This window comes from Xyrauchen texanus, chromosome 45 (assembly GCF_025860055.1).
Source record: "Xyrauchen texanus isolate HMW12.3.18 chromosome 45, RBS_HiC_50CHRs, whole genome shotgun sequence".
Classification (NCBI taxonomy): Eukaryota; Metazoa; Chordata; class Actinopteri; order Cypriniformes; family Catostomidae; genus Xyrauchen; species Xyrauchen texanus.
The window spans coordinates 20,336,425-20,352,914 of NC_068320.1; the positions used below are offsets into that span (position 1 = coordinate 20,336,425).

The 16,490-nt window shown below is 37.6% G+C and overlaps 2 protein-coding genes and 1 non-coding gene across 7 annotated transcripts in view; all 3 read right to left on the reverse strand.

Annotated features, from left to right (window-relative positions):
- Positions 1 to 293: 293 nt before the first annotated feature.
- On the reverse strand, positions 294 to 9,831 carry naf1 (nuclear assembly factor 1 homolog (S. cerevisiae)). The gene is given in 10 exon segments (XM_052118738.1): positions 294 to 1,803; positions 1,806 to 1,970; positions 2,818 to 2,908; positions 3,103 to 3,154; positions 3,307 to 3,467; positions 3,679 to 3,761; positions 4,944 to 5,037; positions 7,064 to 7,220; positions 7,311 to 7,915; positions 9,717 to 9,831. Coding segments are annotated over 10 exon segments (1,608 nt in total). The 5' UTR covers positions 9,756 to 9,831; the 3' UTR covers positions 294 to 1,642.
- A 324-nt stretch (positions 9,832 to 10,155) lies between these two features.
- trnay-gua (transfer RNA tyrosine (anticodon GUA)) lies at positions 10,156 to 10,243 on the reverse strand. The gene is given in 2 exon segments: positions 10,156 to 10,191; positions 10,207 to 10,243. It is a non-coding gene; the product is annotated as a tRNA-Tyr (tRNA).
- Positions 10,244 to 14,108: 3,865 nt separating this feature from the next.
- The window catches only part of LOC127637416 (myotubularin-related protein 5-like), a 67,342-nt gene continuing 64,960 nt past the window's right edge, over positions 14,109 to 16,490 (reverse strand). For all 5 annotated transcript variants that reach the window (XM_052118458.1, XM_052118456.1, XM_052118455.1 and 2 more), the window contains 2 exons: positions 15,934 to 16,065; positions 14,109 to 15,832 (listed from right to left, as the gene is read on the reverse strand). In XM_052118458.1, coding sequence (XP_051974418.1) covers positions 15,734 to 15,832; positions 15,934 to 16,065 — 231 coding nt within the window. In that variant the 3' untranslated portion in view covers positions 14,109 to 15,733. The remainder of the gene's footprint in view (positions 15,833 to 15,933; positions 16,066 to 16,490) is intronic.

The following is a 16,490-nucleotide window of genomic DNA, read 5'->3' on the forward strand; positions in this document are numbered from 1 at the left end:
TCATATTTGTTCGCTAATTTAAGTAAATTTCACAGGTAAATAAAATACGTTTTCAAAGCACTATTTGCAAGTTTATTTACACCATTTTAATTGTCAATTTTATGTTGTAACTTATTTTCATTGTAACCATCGTGTTTGTTGTACCAAGTGTTCAGATCTGCGTGTACGCGTTTACCGCCAGTGATGCAAGGTGATGTTGTCCAATATACTAGATTATAGTATGCTTAAAAGCTTCCCTTTGGAAGGCTTACATATGTCATGTGTTAAATGATTAATTTATTTTTATTCCATGCAGCAAATCAAATAGACACAACAGAAAATGCAAAATCAAACAGCATGAAATCACAACTTTTCCCCATGAACATTAACCCCCCCCACACACAAACAAGTGGTCAAAATCCAACTGACAAAGACACAAATAGACAATAAAACAGCAGGATTGTGTCATTTAGACCCATTTAAAATGGTTCTAAATGGTCCAAAAGTTCCGCAAGGCCAAGGAAGGGTTAAACGTGTCTACAAGTTCAAAATGTAAAATTTTCCAATAAAATGTACTAAAATTAAGTATCATGTACATCATATTTGTAATTTAGTCAAATGTTTTAACTGAAAAGTTTGTTAAATTTACTCACTTTAATCAATATTATGTCATAGTCAATTTTACTTTTTTTTTTAAACCATTAAAAGTTACTTAGAAAAACATTAAGTAAATATTACTAGTAATTATTATTATTTTATTTTTTAGATATGTAATAAAGGCCTGGTGATTTAAAATCGGAAAAGGATCGATATAACACTGTGAGATAAACAAGCCTAATTTCCTTCCTGTTTCAATGGCTCAAAAATATCTCGGAACACAAATTCAGTCCACACTTTCCATCCAGGTGCCCCATTTTGCATTTAAGGAAATTAAACTGCCCAGATGTATTGGACTGCCCTGGGCATTGCATATCTGCTACAAACACACCGTGACCTTGAGTCACAATGATTGGGTTGCTGAAGTCACAACTATACAGCTTCAAAAAAAACACAGAGAAAGAGAGCATCCAGAGAAGTCCTGAATATCAGGAGGAAAAGCAACACAGGGGTATGGGATATGGGTTCATGGGATAGGTCAGGGAACTGAAGCTGTTCTGGACATATTTAGATACAGATGGGAAATTACACATGGAATAAAGCCTACAGAAATGGTCAGTTTTTGTAGATTCAATTTAACACAGCTGACAAATTATTTACAGTATAGGCCTAGAAATGGATTTTTAGTGGTGCTCAGAAAAGCATCACTATTACAATTGCTCATCCTCAGAGTTAGTGTTCATTTTTCTTTTGTGGGCAGCAGAATAGACTTTTGTGAATTTTATCCTTTTTGTATGTACAAAAGAGCTGCAAAAATAGAATACTAAGCATAGAATACAAAGCAATCAAAAACTCATACCTAAAAAAAAAAAAAAACACATAGTAAAAAAAGACACATTGAAAATGAGAAATTAAGCATTTTTAATACAAAACTACACTAATAATATACAAGGCTGCTTAATTCATACTATACACTTGTATACAGTTATGTTAGTATACAAAGATTGTGTTCCCTTTGTTAGGCGCAAGTTGGGCATTTGGTGATAAAGAATATTCAGTCATGAGTTTAATGATTAGATGGCGGTGGTGGGGGAGGAGGTGGGGGATGGAAAATAAAGCCCTGATTGGCCCCTGGGGGCCATGGGTGCATGCCCATGTGAAAGGGTGGTGGTCTATTATAGGGAGGGTACATTGGGCCCTGGAAGGGAAACAGGCGTGGATCAGAAGGGGGTACATGTAGTCAGAATGTGGAAAGTGGGGTTGTGCATGATAATTGCTATGGAAACCGCCACCAGGGTTGTGGTGTTGCCCACGTGGAACGTTGCGGTTCTGTCGGGGCTTCCTCCGGACAGATTTTTGAGGAAGTGGAGCTTTATGGGCATTGGATTCATCCTCTGGTAAGAGAGCAAATAAAGTCGTTATAAAGAATGATCTACATTGGCAACTGTCAAAAATAAAAATATGATAAATGCTGGCTTTTTTTTAAGACTGATTGATTGCATATGTTTATTTTATATATTTTTTAAACCTAGTGGTTAGCACACATTTCTCATGCGGGTGATGTCATTTCGAATCTAACATGCAACATTTCCTAGTTTCATCCCCCCCCATCATTTCATGTAGCCAAAATGTACAAAAGTAGCCAAAAAATAAACCTTATATTAAAGGAGCAATATGTAACATTGACATCAAGCATTTAAAATGGGTACTGCAGTCCAAATTCTAAATACTGGAGAGAGTTGTTTCCCCCGCTCACGCGTGTTGCCAGGCTGAGGACACGCAACAGGAACGAGCAAACTGACAATGGCAAGCGAAGAACCTTACACTGTAAGTTGATCAGCTAATGTATACGTTTGCAATGTTTTTATTGTTTGCAAATTATAAAACCAGCTCATGTGGATTTTTTATATCGCTGTCAATGTTAGCTAGATGTATTGCGGGCTTCCATGGCTGCAGCGTGCTGTACCCGCTAACTTGTTTAAAATCTGGCAGCCCGGGTGTCAAAATACTATTGGGAAATGGGCAGTGGGCGGGATCACACAGGCCAAAACGTAAACAGAAATTCCGGCCCGGAACAGACATTTCAAAGAAGAATATACTGGCTGTAGCATTGTTTTCGGAGAAGCCAGTATTTCAACTTAGCATGTTTCCTAAATCTCTGATAACATATTATGATAATTTTAACTTTAGTACAGTAAATATATAACAAATTGCACCTTTAAAACATGCTGTTTGACCCACCTGAATTAGAATCATTCTGTTGTCGTCTCTTTTGCTCTTTCAGCTTCTGTTTGGCCAGTCTCTCTTGCTCATCATCACTAAAGTCTATTGCCTACACAGTATAGAGTGATCATAAATCAGTGGAGAGGCTAAACTACTGTGAATGGGAACCACTACTGATACTGATAATGAACTGCATGATTATGCAACAGAGATATTAGGGCAAGCATATCATTTTCTGCCACACAATTTAAGTCTTTGTGGACCCGATTTTCCTAACAATTGTTATAAAAGGGGCACATTTACCTCAGGAGGTGGTTCCTGGTCATTTTTCCAGGACGCATCTGACCCTTTGAACCTAGTTTGAGAGGAATAATTCGTAAATGTCCAGTACGTGGAAAATCAAACAGCATCAAGGATATACAAAACCTAAAATATTTCAATAAAATTGAAGCCAAAATAACACTAAGGGCACACCCAAGCGTTCTGTTATTCAGATAAGATACTCACACTTTAAGTTGCTCTGTAAAGATGAAGTCTGTGAAATCTTTGATTTTTGGTGCAAAGTAAACCGGGTCTCGGATTTTAAGATCTTTCTGGTCAATGTCTTCATGAGAGTTGAACCTCAAAACGTAGTAGGGCTGACAAACTGGACCAAAGACTTCAAAAACCTGAGGAAAATGTAAAGAGCTCAGTCCTACCACAAAGAAGCAAACTTAAAATACAAAAAAATTTGCCTTTGAACAGGAGTTATACATCTCTTCCCTTGCAGGTTGCAAGAGAAAAGACGAATGTAATTATCAAAGGTTATAAAAGGATTGGAAATAAATTTGCCACCTGCAGGCTTCACACTTCTGTCACAGAGAGGTAATTTTAACTAACCTTGCCAATAGAGATTCTGTCTTTGCTGAATAGCACACTGTCCACATTCAGCGGTGGTGTGTTCTTGTATGACTCCACGATCACTACGTAACACAAGACAGTTTAGGATGACAAGTGTAAGCACAATGTCAAAAGATTTAATAGTGTATGCTTAGAGTTTTGCATTACAGGCAACTTTGAATCAGGGTGCATCTCCATCAGCTCCCTTGTTTATTAGTCAGGGCTCCATCCAACGAGTCACTCAACACATTTGCAAAATTATTCCAGTGGACTGAAAAGTTTGCTCCCTTAAAATTACTACAATGCACGATGAAAACCAGTCGTCATGACTTCTTAAGTCTTTCAAGTTGTTAGAAGATGAGCAAAAGCCTTATTTACTCACCCTAAACAAAGATTTTTAAAATAATATTTCAGCTCTGTAGACCTCTATAGTGAATGGTGACCAGAACTTTGAAGCTCCAAAAATCACATAAAGGCAGGATAAAAGTAATCCAAATGACTCCAGTAGTTAAATCAATGTCTTCAGAAGCAATATGATAGGTGTGATTGAGAAAAAGATCAATATGTAAGTCCTTTTTTTAATGTAAATCTCCACGTTCACTTTCAGATGTGAAAGTGAAACTAAACTTCAAATGCTGAAGAAAGAAAGTAATACATCTTGGATGCTTAATTGATGAGAGTGTGGAGCGGAGGGGAGCGGGGCCGGGATATCGCGAGCCCGGTCCCCAATCGGCCTGATGAGGCGCGCGAGGGATAAAGGCGGCCGGTGACGATGGTTAGAGAGAGAGAGAGAGAATTACGGGCATGTCCGTTATGTGTGCGTTTATATTTGTGCTTTTGGTTTGAGTTTAATTAAATCATCATTTATATTGACAAGCCGGTTCTCGCCTCCTCCTTGCCCATCCTTAACAGTGTTTCAGAGAGAATTTACATTTGTGGGTGAACTATCCCTATTAAAAGGAGAAAATTTAAAATACACTCCTTTGGAATAGCATTTCTTCATTTATGTCCTTTATCTTTCATAATAACAACAACACTAAGTCTTAATATCTGCCTCGATGCAAAATAGTGTAATTTATACAGCAATGTTGGTGATTACTACCATATGTATATAAACGTGCTAACACTGTCTTGGTGTCGCAGGTAATTGAGTCATCAGTGTCCCAATGTACACTGGACCAACACACTTACCAGTGCACGAATTAGAGTTCACGATATACTGATTCACTACAAAGGGTGCGAGATGATATGCACCGTAATAATACCTAATTGCTCTACAATGCTTGATATCGTCCCAATGGGCTCCATCGCTGTATCTCCTGGAAGGCTTATAGTCAGGTTCTCCACTACAGGAAGGTCCTAAACAAACAAACAAAGCAAAAAAAAAAGGTAGTACTGAGTATGCACTACAATCTGGAATGCATAACTCTAGTTCACACTACTTTTTATATGCATTTACTTTTGGTACATAAACAACTGAAGTCAGAAGTTTACATACACCTTAGCCAAATACATTTAAACTCAGTTGTTCACAATTCCTGACATTTAATCATAGAAAACGTTCTCTGTCTTTGGTCAGTTAGGATCACTACTTTATTTTAAGAATGTGAAATGTCAGAATAATAGTAGAGAGAATTAATTATTTCTTTCTTTCATCACATTCCCAGTGGGTGAGAAGTTTACATACACTTTGTTAGTATTTGGTATCATTGCCTTTAAATTGTTTCACTTGGGTCAAACTTTTTGCGTAGCCTTCCACAAGCTTCTCACAATAAGACAGAACTGGTGTAACTGGGTCAGGTTTGTAGGCCTCCTTGCTCGCACATGCTTTTTCAGTTCTGCCTACAAATTTTCTAGCGGATTGAAGTCAGGGCTTTGTGTTGGCCACTCCAATACCTTGACTTTGTTGTCCTTAAGCCAGTTTGCCACAACTTTGTAGGTATGCACCTATGGTATGGACCTGTGGGGTCCCATGGTGTTTATACTTGTGTACTATTGTTTGTACAGATGAACGTGGTACATTCAGGCGTTTGAAAATTGCTCCCATGGAAGAACCAGACTTGTGGAGGTCCACAAATGTTTTTCTGAGGTCTTGGCTGATTTCTTTTGATTTTCCCACGATGACATGCAAAGAGGCACTGAGTTTGAAGGTAAGCCTTAAAATACATCCACAGGTACACCTCCAATTCAGTACACCACCTATCAGAAGCTAATTGGCAAATTGTCTAAATGATTGACATCATTTTCTGGAGTTTTCCAAGCTGCATAAAGGCACAGTTAACTTAGTGTATGTAAACTTCTGACCCACTGGAATTGTGATATAGTCAATTAAAAGTGAAACAATCTGTCTGTAAACAATTGTTGGAAAAATGACTTGTGTCAAGCACAAAGTAAATGTCATAAACGACTTGCCAAAACAATATTACATTTGTGGAGTGGTTAAAAAATGTGTTGTAATGACTTCAACCTAAGTGTATGAAAACATCTGACTTCAATTGTAGATATAAATGTATATATTTACATTGAATCACTTAGCAGATATTTTATCCAAATCAACTTACAAATGAGGACAAAAGCAAGTACATATTCACATTAAATATATGCTGGAAATAACAATTAATGGTGAGTTCAAGTCCTCATGGGAAGTTTGCATTTACAAGGTTGGAAATATTGTATATTATATGATAGTGATTTTAATTGGAAAGAATGGACCAATTGCAATTTCATATTTGTTTTTCACTTACTAGCAGAAGCAGGAAGCATTTTTAACACCAATGCAACAAAATATAGAACAAAGCCACACATTAGGGGAGTAATCAATGCTTTATCTATCTATTTTATCATACTTGTGCAGCCACATATAATGATAGAAAATTTAGTTTTGTTGCAAACGCTTGTTGTTGCATTAATCAGCTAAACAAGTCTTATTTTCAGGCAAGTTTGATCGTTATTCTACAGTAACAGTACAGAACATGCATGCAAACTAAACTGCAGAGTCAAAATCCTTAAGTGAAACTGAATTATTACCAATATGAATTTGTTTCCACCATGATTCTTAAATAAACACCCCCAACTCAGAAAGTCGGGGCTCAAAGAATATCCCGAGTTCCCCACTCGTAATTACGACTTTGTGGTGGCATCGTATGTGGTTAACTCATAAATCGTTTTTTTCTGACATGACTTGAAAGCACCATAAGTTTTCTGCATTTTGATGGGGAAAGTAATCTTAAGTGCACTTGAATAGCTTTTTCGTGTTCTGTTTAGGTGCATATTTGCTTTAGAAATCCAATCAAACAAACTGTTCTTTTGTGTATTGTTGATGACAGTCAACCTTATGCACAGATGGTGCTTAAAATCCTTCTTCTTATAACCCCCCACCCTTCACCTCTATAAGTAGCTCATCTTGGGTTTTCACTGGTGCTGGCCCCTTCCCATTGCCCATGGCAACACCATCATCATCTTCAACGTGATTTATTATTAAAGGCTCGGAGGAGGATGATGATGATGAAGAGGAGGATGAGGAGGACGAGGAGTCTGAGTCACTGTGTCACATGTAAAACAAGCAATTCTTATAGTGAAATTTTGGGGATATTGAAGTAGGGATCAGATATGTTTATGTATTTTTATCTCACCTGTCTGAGCTGTTGTCATCTGAGCTGTTTCCTCTGTACTGCATACTCAAAAGAGCCAAGGATCCAGTGCCAAGGAGAGGACTTACCACAGTTCCGCAAAGCATCTCTGCAGGTCCAGACTTATTACTAGTGCACTGATCTACTTTGTGTTCAGATTGGATATTTGGGGACCGATCTGCGGTCTGTTCAGACCGAACACTGTCGCACTGATCTACTGTATGCTCAGATTGAATACTTGGGCACTGATCTACTGTATGCTCAGATTGAATACTTGGGCACTGATCTACTTTATGCTCAGATTGAATACTTGGGCACTGATCTACTTTATGCTCAGACTGATTACTGGAGCACTGATCTCCTGTCAGTTCAGAATTAACGGTGGGGCACGGATCTACTTTCAGTCCAGATTGACTACTGGTGCACGTTTCAGACTGAACGTTGGTGCACTGATCTCCTGTCTGTCCAGACTGATTACTGATGCACATTTCTCCTGCTGGTCCAAGTTGGCAACTGGAGCTCTGATCAACTTTCGGTTCAGTCTGAAAAGTTGAATTGTTATTGTCCACCTCCATTTTCTCTCTTCCAGATTGGGTCTCATCTTGATCCTGCATGAAACAAGATATTATAACAAATGAGTAAGACAAAACACTACACAAATGCTACTGTGGTCTAAGAGAATACAAATTAAGGTACACCTGAACTCCCAAAAAAGTGTGATTATCTAAATACACTTGTAGATTGTGAGTCTGTATCATTGATATTAGTGAAACCAACATAGGTTAAAAGGTTTATAAGTTATTGTTAAGCAAAGATTGTAGTAGGTAGAGGGTGACGGCATTTTATAACACATTTATTATTATGGCGTGTTTATTATGACATATGCAAGGATCGTTTTTGTGGACTTCAGTTCGGCTTTCAACACCATCATTCCAGCTATACTCCGGACTAAATTAAACCAACTCTCTGTTCCCATGTCTATCTGTCAGTAGATCACCAGCTTTCTGATGGAAAGGCAGCAGCTATTGAGACAGGGGAACTTCACTTCCAGCACCTTTACGATCAGCATTGGTGCCCCCCAGGGATGTGTACACTTTTCCCTGCATATAAATGACTGCACTGCCAAGGATGCCTCTGTCAAGCTCCTGAAATTAGCAGATGTCACACTACTGTCATCGGCCTCATCCAGGATGACGAGGTGTCTGCATACAGAAGGGAGGTTGAACAGCTGGCTGACTTGTGCAGCCAAAACAACCTGGAGCTGAACACGCTCAAAACAGTGGATATGATAGTGGACTTTAGAAGGAACACCCCAACACTGACCCCGCTCATCATTCTGAACAGGACTGTGGCAGCAGTGGAGTCATTCAGGTTCCTGGGCACTACCATCTCACAGGACCTGAAGTGGGAGACCCACATTGACTCATTGTGAAAAAGGTCCAGCAGAGGTTGTAATTCCTTCGCAAGCTGAAGAAGTTCAACCCGCCACAGGCGCTGCTAATACAGTTCTACACAGCAGTCATTGAGTCTGTCCACTGCACTTCAGTCACTGTCTGGTTTGGTTCAGCTACAAAATCGGACATTAGAAGACTACAACAGTTCGGACTGCTGAGAGGATTATTGGTTGCCCCTGCCCTTCTTTCAAGAACTGTACACTTCTTGAGTGAGAAAAAAGGCTGGAAAAAATATCACTTTGGACCCTACTAACCCAGCCCATTATCTTTTTGAACAGTTGTCTTCTGGCCGGAGCTACAGAGCACCAGAACAGTTTTTTTCCCTCTGGCTATCCATCTCATGAACAGTAAAATCTGTCCCATTGAGCAATAATTATGTGCAATACACAGCTTGTTCTATTTATCATACATCTTCTGGCATTACATTCATCTGTATATAACAGATTTGTATTTGTACGCGCACACACACATATATGAGAGAGAGAGAGACAGAGTATTTTTGTGTGTGTGTGTGTGTGTGTGTGTGTGTGTGTGTGTGTATATACACACACACACACACACACACACACTTTATATTTTCTATTCACTTTTTATTTTTATTCTATTTTTTCATTATTATCTCTTTCTTGTTATTATATTGTTTGTGCAAGTGGAAGCTTCTGCCACCAAAACAAATTCCTTGTAAGTGTAAGCATATTTAGCAACAAAGCTGATTCTGATAATTCCTACATTAACTTAGTTAATGTAAAAAAAAATATTTTATCCACACGAATTCATAACGGTAATGTAATTACTGTTTATGGTTGCTGAAGAGGATATATAAATGTGTACGCTGCACGAGAGCTAGTTATTCACATTTAAAGTACAAATCACACTTTTCTAAATCTCAGCACTCGTTCAATATAAACAAGTATGAATGATCAATAACAAATATGAAGGCATCAACACATTTTACCTTGTTATAAGTTATGCTTTCAGCGCTGGACATCTCCATGTTTAGATTTACACGTGAGAACAGCGTGAAGAAAGCGCTGCAAATAAGATTTTACGTCACTTGACGCCACATCAACCGGAACCGCTGAGATGATTTCAAAATAAAAGTCCTAGTGTGACTGAGGGATAACCTGATGATAACGGTCTAAATGAAATAAAAATATATTAAACATTCCTTGACCATTTCTATTAAATGGTTAGGATATTTTAACACTATTGAAATAACATACGCTGGCTTTGCCAGGGAGAAAGTCTGTATTGGTGGCATTAATCATTTGAGTAGGCAATATATATCACTGGTGTGGACCATAAACTTTCAACAACAATTGAGGTAAAACATCAGTATAAATATATAGCTATACCGTAGCCTTCAAATGCTATACGGTTCTGAATAAAAAAGTTCCTTCGAGCCGGATTCGAACCAGCGACCTAAGGATAACAGTGTTAAACCTCTACAGTCCTCCGCTCTACCAACTGAGCTATCGAAGGTGTTACATGACGTCATATACAACGGAATCTCAATGCTTACTGTTAGCACGTGCTCTGAAGCGCAAATGGACTGTTCAAATCGAATACGTTCTTGCGCCATAACAAAAGGCTAGACAAAGAAAACACACGTGTCTCGAAAAGTTTCTTTATAACTTCACACCCCAGATAGCAACAAAATGTGGACAAAATCTGGCTTGCTTTTGGTACTTGGGTCGGTTGCATAAACATAGCAATTAACTTAAGACTTGATTTAACAATTCATCTTACTAGCTAAATACGTCATAGAAAGCCTGTTGCATAAAACAAGAGGTGCGTTCAAAACCGCACACTTCTGCACTATTTTACGTCATCTTGAAGTGGAAGTATTGAAAATGCAACAAAAATAATGTACCACAAGTACCCGGATGATTCACGTTTACAGGGTAAACTTCGACAGCATGAATTAATGGGAGATCACAGCACATATTATTTTCACTTACCCATTTACTCCATAAGCCAAAAAAAAAAAAAAATCCACTATGACATTTGAATGACATAATACATTTGAATAGAGCGCACTGGATTAAGATGGGAGAAAATGCTAAATATACTGTCACAATCGCATCAGCTGTAATAGAACCCCCCTCGCAGCTGTTCTCCAGTTTAATATAACACAAAGCATAGTGTTATAAACTTACACTCAGTATTTAAAAAGATTATCATATAAAAAAGTTTGTTAGATTTACGTTGCTATATAAGGCAGAAACGTGTCATCGCGGTCTGTGAAAAAGGTTTATGGCCCTGTCCCCCAATTGCGGTTTTGGTCTTGCCTGCTTACCCATTTTTCTTACATATTTCTGGTGTTTGGCGTGTGCAAGTACTTGGTGTGTGCAAGTAGACGTGAGCGTGTGAATGACTTTTGATTGCATGTTGGGACACTCTATAGACACTTTTCCACTTCACATTGCAGCTTTCTTTTCTACTGTAGTTTAGTGCCGCCTCAACGTGGGTGGGATTATAGTCTGATCTCATAGTTGCGTCCTTGTTGGATCCTCTCCTCAGCTACTAACAAGAGGAGCGTATGCACCTCATTCATTGACCACTGCGTGGTTTTGCAATGTCATTTCTTTTTACAATTCAAAAGTCGCATGAACAAATGAAACTGTCACACTAACTTTAAAAATAGCGGGTTGATGTCCCATGTCTTTTTTTTTTTTTTTAAGTCATCTTTATTGCCCAAAAGAAGGATACAAATCATAAGTGACTTATCAAAATATACATAACAATATACAAACATAATATATAGACAAAATACAAGAGTTTTGCCAGGGGAAGCTTATAGGTCATTATAACGAGAAGGAGGACCATATGTTGACATGTTTAACCGCATTTTTTTTGTTGGAGCCTATAATGTACAACTTTGATGTCCCATGTCGCAAACCCAGTGACGCTGGTTGTGACGATTCTCTCTGACCAATCAGTGATCTGCAGGATTTTGACGTCACATTTAGTAACGGCTCGGCTCGCTTGGGACGTCCACAATGGAAAACCCCCCAAAAGCCAGCAAAGTCATATGGTGCAGTGGAAAAGCCCCATAAGACTTAAAGATGTTGGTGCTGGTTGCAACCGCTGTTTTTGTCTTTTCACTCAGCTGAAGACTGATTGTTATAGCCTACTTAAAATAATAAACAACTGACATGTTTACCCATCTTTTCATTTGGCATTCGCTGTCGTGTAACAACAGGAGTTTTTTTTTTAATTGTTGGTCTTTCTAAACACTCGTATGCCGTTTGCTATTTGTTAATATTGTTGTAAGTAATCTAATTTCTAATCGAAAATATAATTTATAAATTAAATCCTCGAGTTGCGACTGAACGGGGACGTCGTGTGCATACTTTCATGGTGGAATTGAATTATAATAATATATTTTAATATAACAAACACACTGTCTACTGCAAAAGTGAAGAGCTCCAGATGAAGAATATCAAATAAATATCCAAATATTAAAATAATAATTATAAGCGCAAAACACATAATTTATAAATACATTGTAGCCTATATGCATCGTTGACATGTAACACCTGGAGTTATTTTTTAGTTTGAAATTGTTGGTCTGTCTAAACATGAGCTAGACAATTACGGCGATGTAAAATGCTCATCTCAAACAAATTGATGAGGGGTGAAGAATCACCTATAGTAGGCCCATCACTCCCCGGGTTCCGCAGGGGGGAAGATTTTTATTAAAATATATATTTGATAAAATAATGGTCTAATTTTACATTTTGTGGTTTTAATTATTAGTAGTTTAGCAGCTTGATTCATTCACACAAGAGATGAACTCAATACAATATGTAAACATATTATTTCACCTTAAACATTTCATTTTGATAAACTGGGTGGAAAATGTATCAATGTTATACAATTATATTTAAAAACGTACTTTCTTAAGTCTCTTTCAATCCCTGAAAGTATCTCCTGTGCATTCAGTCTACTGACACATGCATTAACATTACCAGATGAACCCCTAACACCTGAGAATGAATCAAGCTGCTAAACTACTAACAAAATGTAAAATTAGACCATCATTTTATCAAATATATATTTAGAGAAGGGGTTATCAAAGGGGGCGTTCACAGGATGCCAGGGGGCGAAATAGAAATGCATAAATCCCCCCCCAAAAATAGGATAAATGATGTGTAAGAAAATATAACTGATTTTGTTAGCCTCCAGAAATTTCAAGAGGACTCATTTGAATCACTAAGAACAAGATGGAGATCCATCTCAGTCACAGTTAGAATGATTTAGACACATAAATTATGTTAACTTTTTAAAGATGTTATAGATAACATAAGGGTGGCAGTGTGTACCTCTACAGTCCTCCGCTCTACTGTGAGACGGGAAAAACTGTACTGTGTAAATAGTTATCCATCAACCACAGATAAAAGCCATATAGAGTTAAATACTTTACTGTTTTAGCGATGTAAACGTAAGTTATGTATTAATCTGTCAATCCTAAATATAGGTTTCATTTTAAATACCAAGACATCAATGTAGTCAAGGTACGGCTACTGTAATGCTAATAAATAACCAGTCATGGGTGAACACATGAAGGCGATATGTATTCTGCATTATGGATTAATCAAAGCAAAATAACCATCAGATGATTTAAACTGCAAAATAACAGTAACATACTGCACTAACATTTCTACCCACCATGAGTTTTTGTGCAATAAAATGATCAAATGGCTAAATCCAAAGGCACATAATCTTAATAATGCTTTAATGATGGATTCGGATTTGATCTATTCCTTAAATTAATATAAATTCTTGCAGTGACATCAGTGAACACAGACAATGACAGCCGAATGTCAGGAGGCTGTGCACCCCACAGTGGTTTAATCCTAAAAAAAATAAAACACATGGCATGATTGACAACAGAACCTGGACCAGAGAAAAGAACCTAATTAAAAAAAATAAAAAATTATGAAAAATAAATAATTAAAATGCAGTGATACAGTTTAGCTTTGATGTCAGCTCTAGTGAAAACTGCTGCATTCTGGGAGACCACACAATCAATTCTGTGCGCAGTCAACTTGTACTGGGTGAACATCGATATTATTAGTACAAAAATGAGAAAAGAAAAAAGAAAAAGAAATTTAGGGTTTATTTATGGGTCACATCTGAAGGTTTCCAAAAAATATATATAAATCATTAGTCACGTTAACACAGAGATAAACAATGGCACATATTGGATTTCTAATTTAAAAGTTAAGTGGTGCTCTGAGGACTGTCATATTCAGGAGACAAAGTTAAATAAATTACTACCATTAACATACATTTCTGAGTATTATATACAAAGGGAGTTATTGGGAAGAAAAAAAAAATCTACAATTAAATTTTTTTATTCAACAATTCAGAAGTATTACCCTATTTTACACTGCGTTTGTGTGTGTTAGTTCTTGTATCTTGGATTAAAAAACACTGCAACAGTGCAGTCCTGTGATACTTCTATGCATTCTCACCAAGTCCACCAAAATAGACTCTTTCTCTAAAGGAATAATATAAACAAACTCCTCTATGTACAAGACTCAAAATAGAACAGGTAACAGACTAATTAAAACACTGATTCTGACAGATTCAAGGCACAGAGACGGGAAAAAGCAAACACATGACAACCTGTGTTGGTAAAATGGGGTTCGATTTTGCGCCGGGCGGATTTCTCAAATTGCTCTTTACACTATAGTGATTTGACTCCCAAAACTAGCTGAATATTTAAAAGAATATACTATGAAACCTCAATATTAAATGGTCTAATACCTGAATTTTACCCAATAAACCATTTTGATTACATTTTAAGGGTTTCTTACCCATAGAAAATAACTTTTGTAAATTTACAATTTTAATTAAATCGCACAAAGGTTACAGGAAGTAGCATGGGTCCCGGTTGTCATGGCAGCCAGCTCCAGTCTTTGGGCTCTGATTGGTGTAAACAGACACTTGATGAAACAAAGAGATTGCAAAACCCCTCCAGACGCTGCTATTGTCTGCATCTCTCAGCTTCTAAAATCAAGGAATCATCTCTTTGTGCATAAATTATCATGACAAATTCTTTCCCTCCTTTTCCATTAGCATCTCTTAAATTCTCAAAGCAATAGTGGTTTTATGTATCTTGTACACAAAAAAAAAAAAAAAAAAAAAAAAAGTTAGACCACAGGAATATATTGTAAGGTTTAGTTTGTAAACAGTCAAATCTGAATGCGTAATCTCCAGATGGCATTTTGATCAAATTGATTGGGCAACTTGTCTGCCATGGTAAACTGTTAAAAGAATGCATCTTTTCTGTATTACTCAGATGTAAATCGCCAAATATAAACAACAAAATCCTTCATGAACCGTTGCATGGAGACCCTGCTTAAGAATGGGCTTTGACAAAGCCAGCCAATCAGAAGCAACTTAACCAGCCAATCAGAAGAAACTTTACCAGCCAATGGAAGCAATGGCAAAGTGGCAGTAATGAGATTTGAAGGAGTTAACATTACATTAGGGTTACTTTTTTGCAAGCTGTGGCTTGTTTTTGAGGCATTCACTTGGCCCCTGCATAGCTGAAATGTGGGCATGGGCAGTATTGGAGCAATAGGGTGCAAGCCAGATGAAGAATCGCATTCCCTCAGAATTAAGAACATGCACCTTTTGAACAAGTATTAAAGAACATCCAGGAGTTGTGACTGTGTTTAAAAAAATCAAATAAAGGAACACGGTGAGACCACAGATACAAGTCTTATAAGGGATTCATAGATTTTTTTCCCCATTGCTTTTTAACAAAAACGCTAAAATGTGGTGAGGTGCGACATTGTAAAGTTCAATACCACCGACACGGGACTGTAGCCACACCCATTCTATACATTTGCTCTGTAAACGTGGGGGAAGCTCTGCCCATTGGCTGTGAGCAATGTCCAACAATGCCCCCCAAAATAATTTTTTTTCACAGTTCTTTCTTCCATAAGACCCCCCCTACGCATCAGACAGGCAACTCTGAATACTGTCCATCCATAACTGTGCATTCGTACTGTCCTGGGCACAGATGTTATACACTCTTTTGGTTGTCTTGAGCTGAGAAAGAGAGAGATAAGAAATGAGTTAACGAGCACTTGGTGAACCCCTTCCAAAAATGTGTGAACACTGAATAAGCAAAGTGAGTATTGAGATCTTACATCAAAGAAGGCTTTCTCGTCTATGTTTTTAGGTGCTCCCATTGTAGGCGTTCCCGGAAAGACAGATTCCACTTCAGCTAAATCGATGACTCCTTTACAATCTTTATCTTGCCTTGCATCATAGTACCGCAACTGGGCAAGAAAGAGGGAGAAGAGAAATATTAATGTCTTTGGCTAAAAGTCCCTTTGACTTGTTATTCTTACAAGTCAACATGAATTTACTTCCACAATGTGAAATATTTCTGAGTAAAATAGGATATTCAACTGGACAAAATCTTTTTAGGGTGGGCTTTGATTTTATCCATCAGTAATTGATTGGATCTTGAAGTATGTATCCTGTTCAAGACTAAAGACAGGTGGAGATACGCACGCACACGCACGCCACGCACACACACACACACACTGTGCAAAAGTCTTAGGCACATAAGATGATTCACAAAAGCATTTGTCTTAAGATGGTTATTTATATCTTCAGCTTTAGTGTGTCAATAGGAAATATAAAATGTTAGACTATAATAGAATAGAAGAACAGGGAGCTCTGCAACAGATGTCATGCC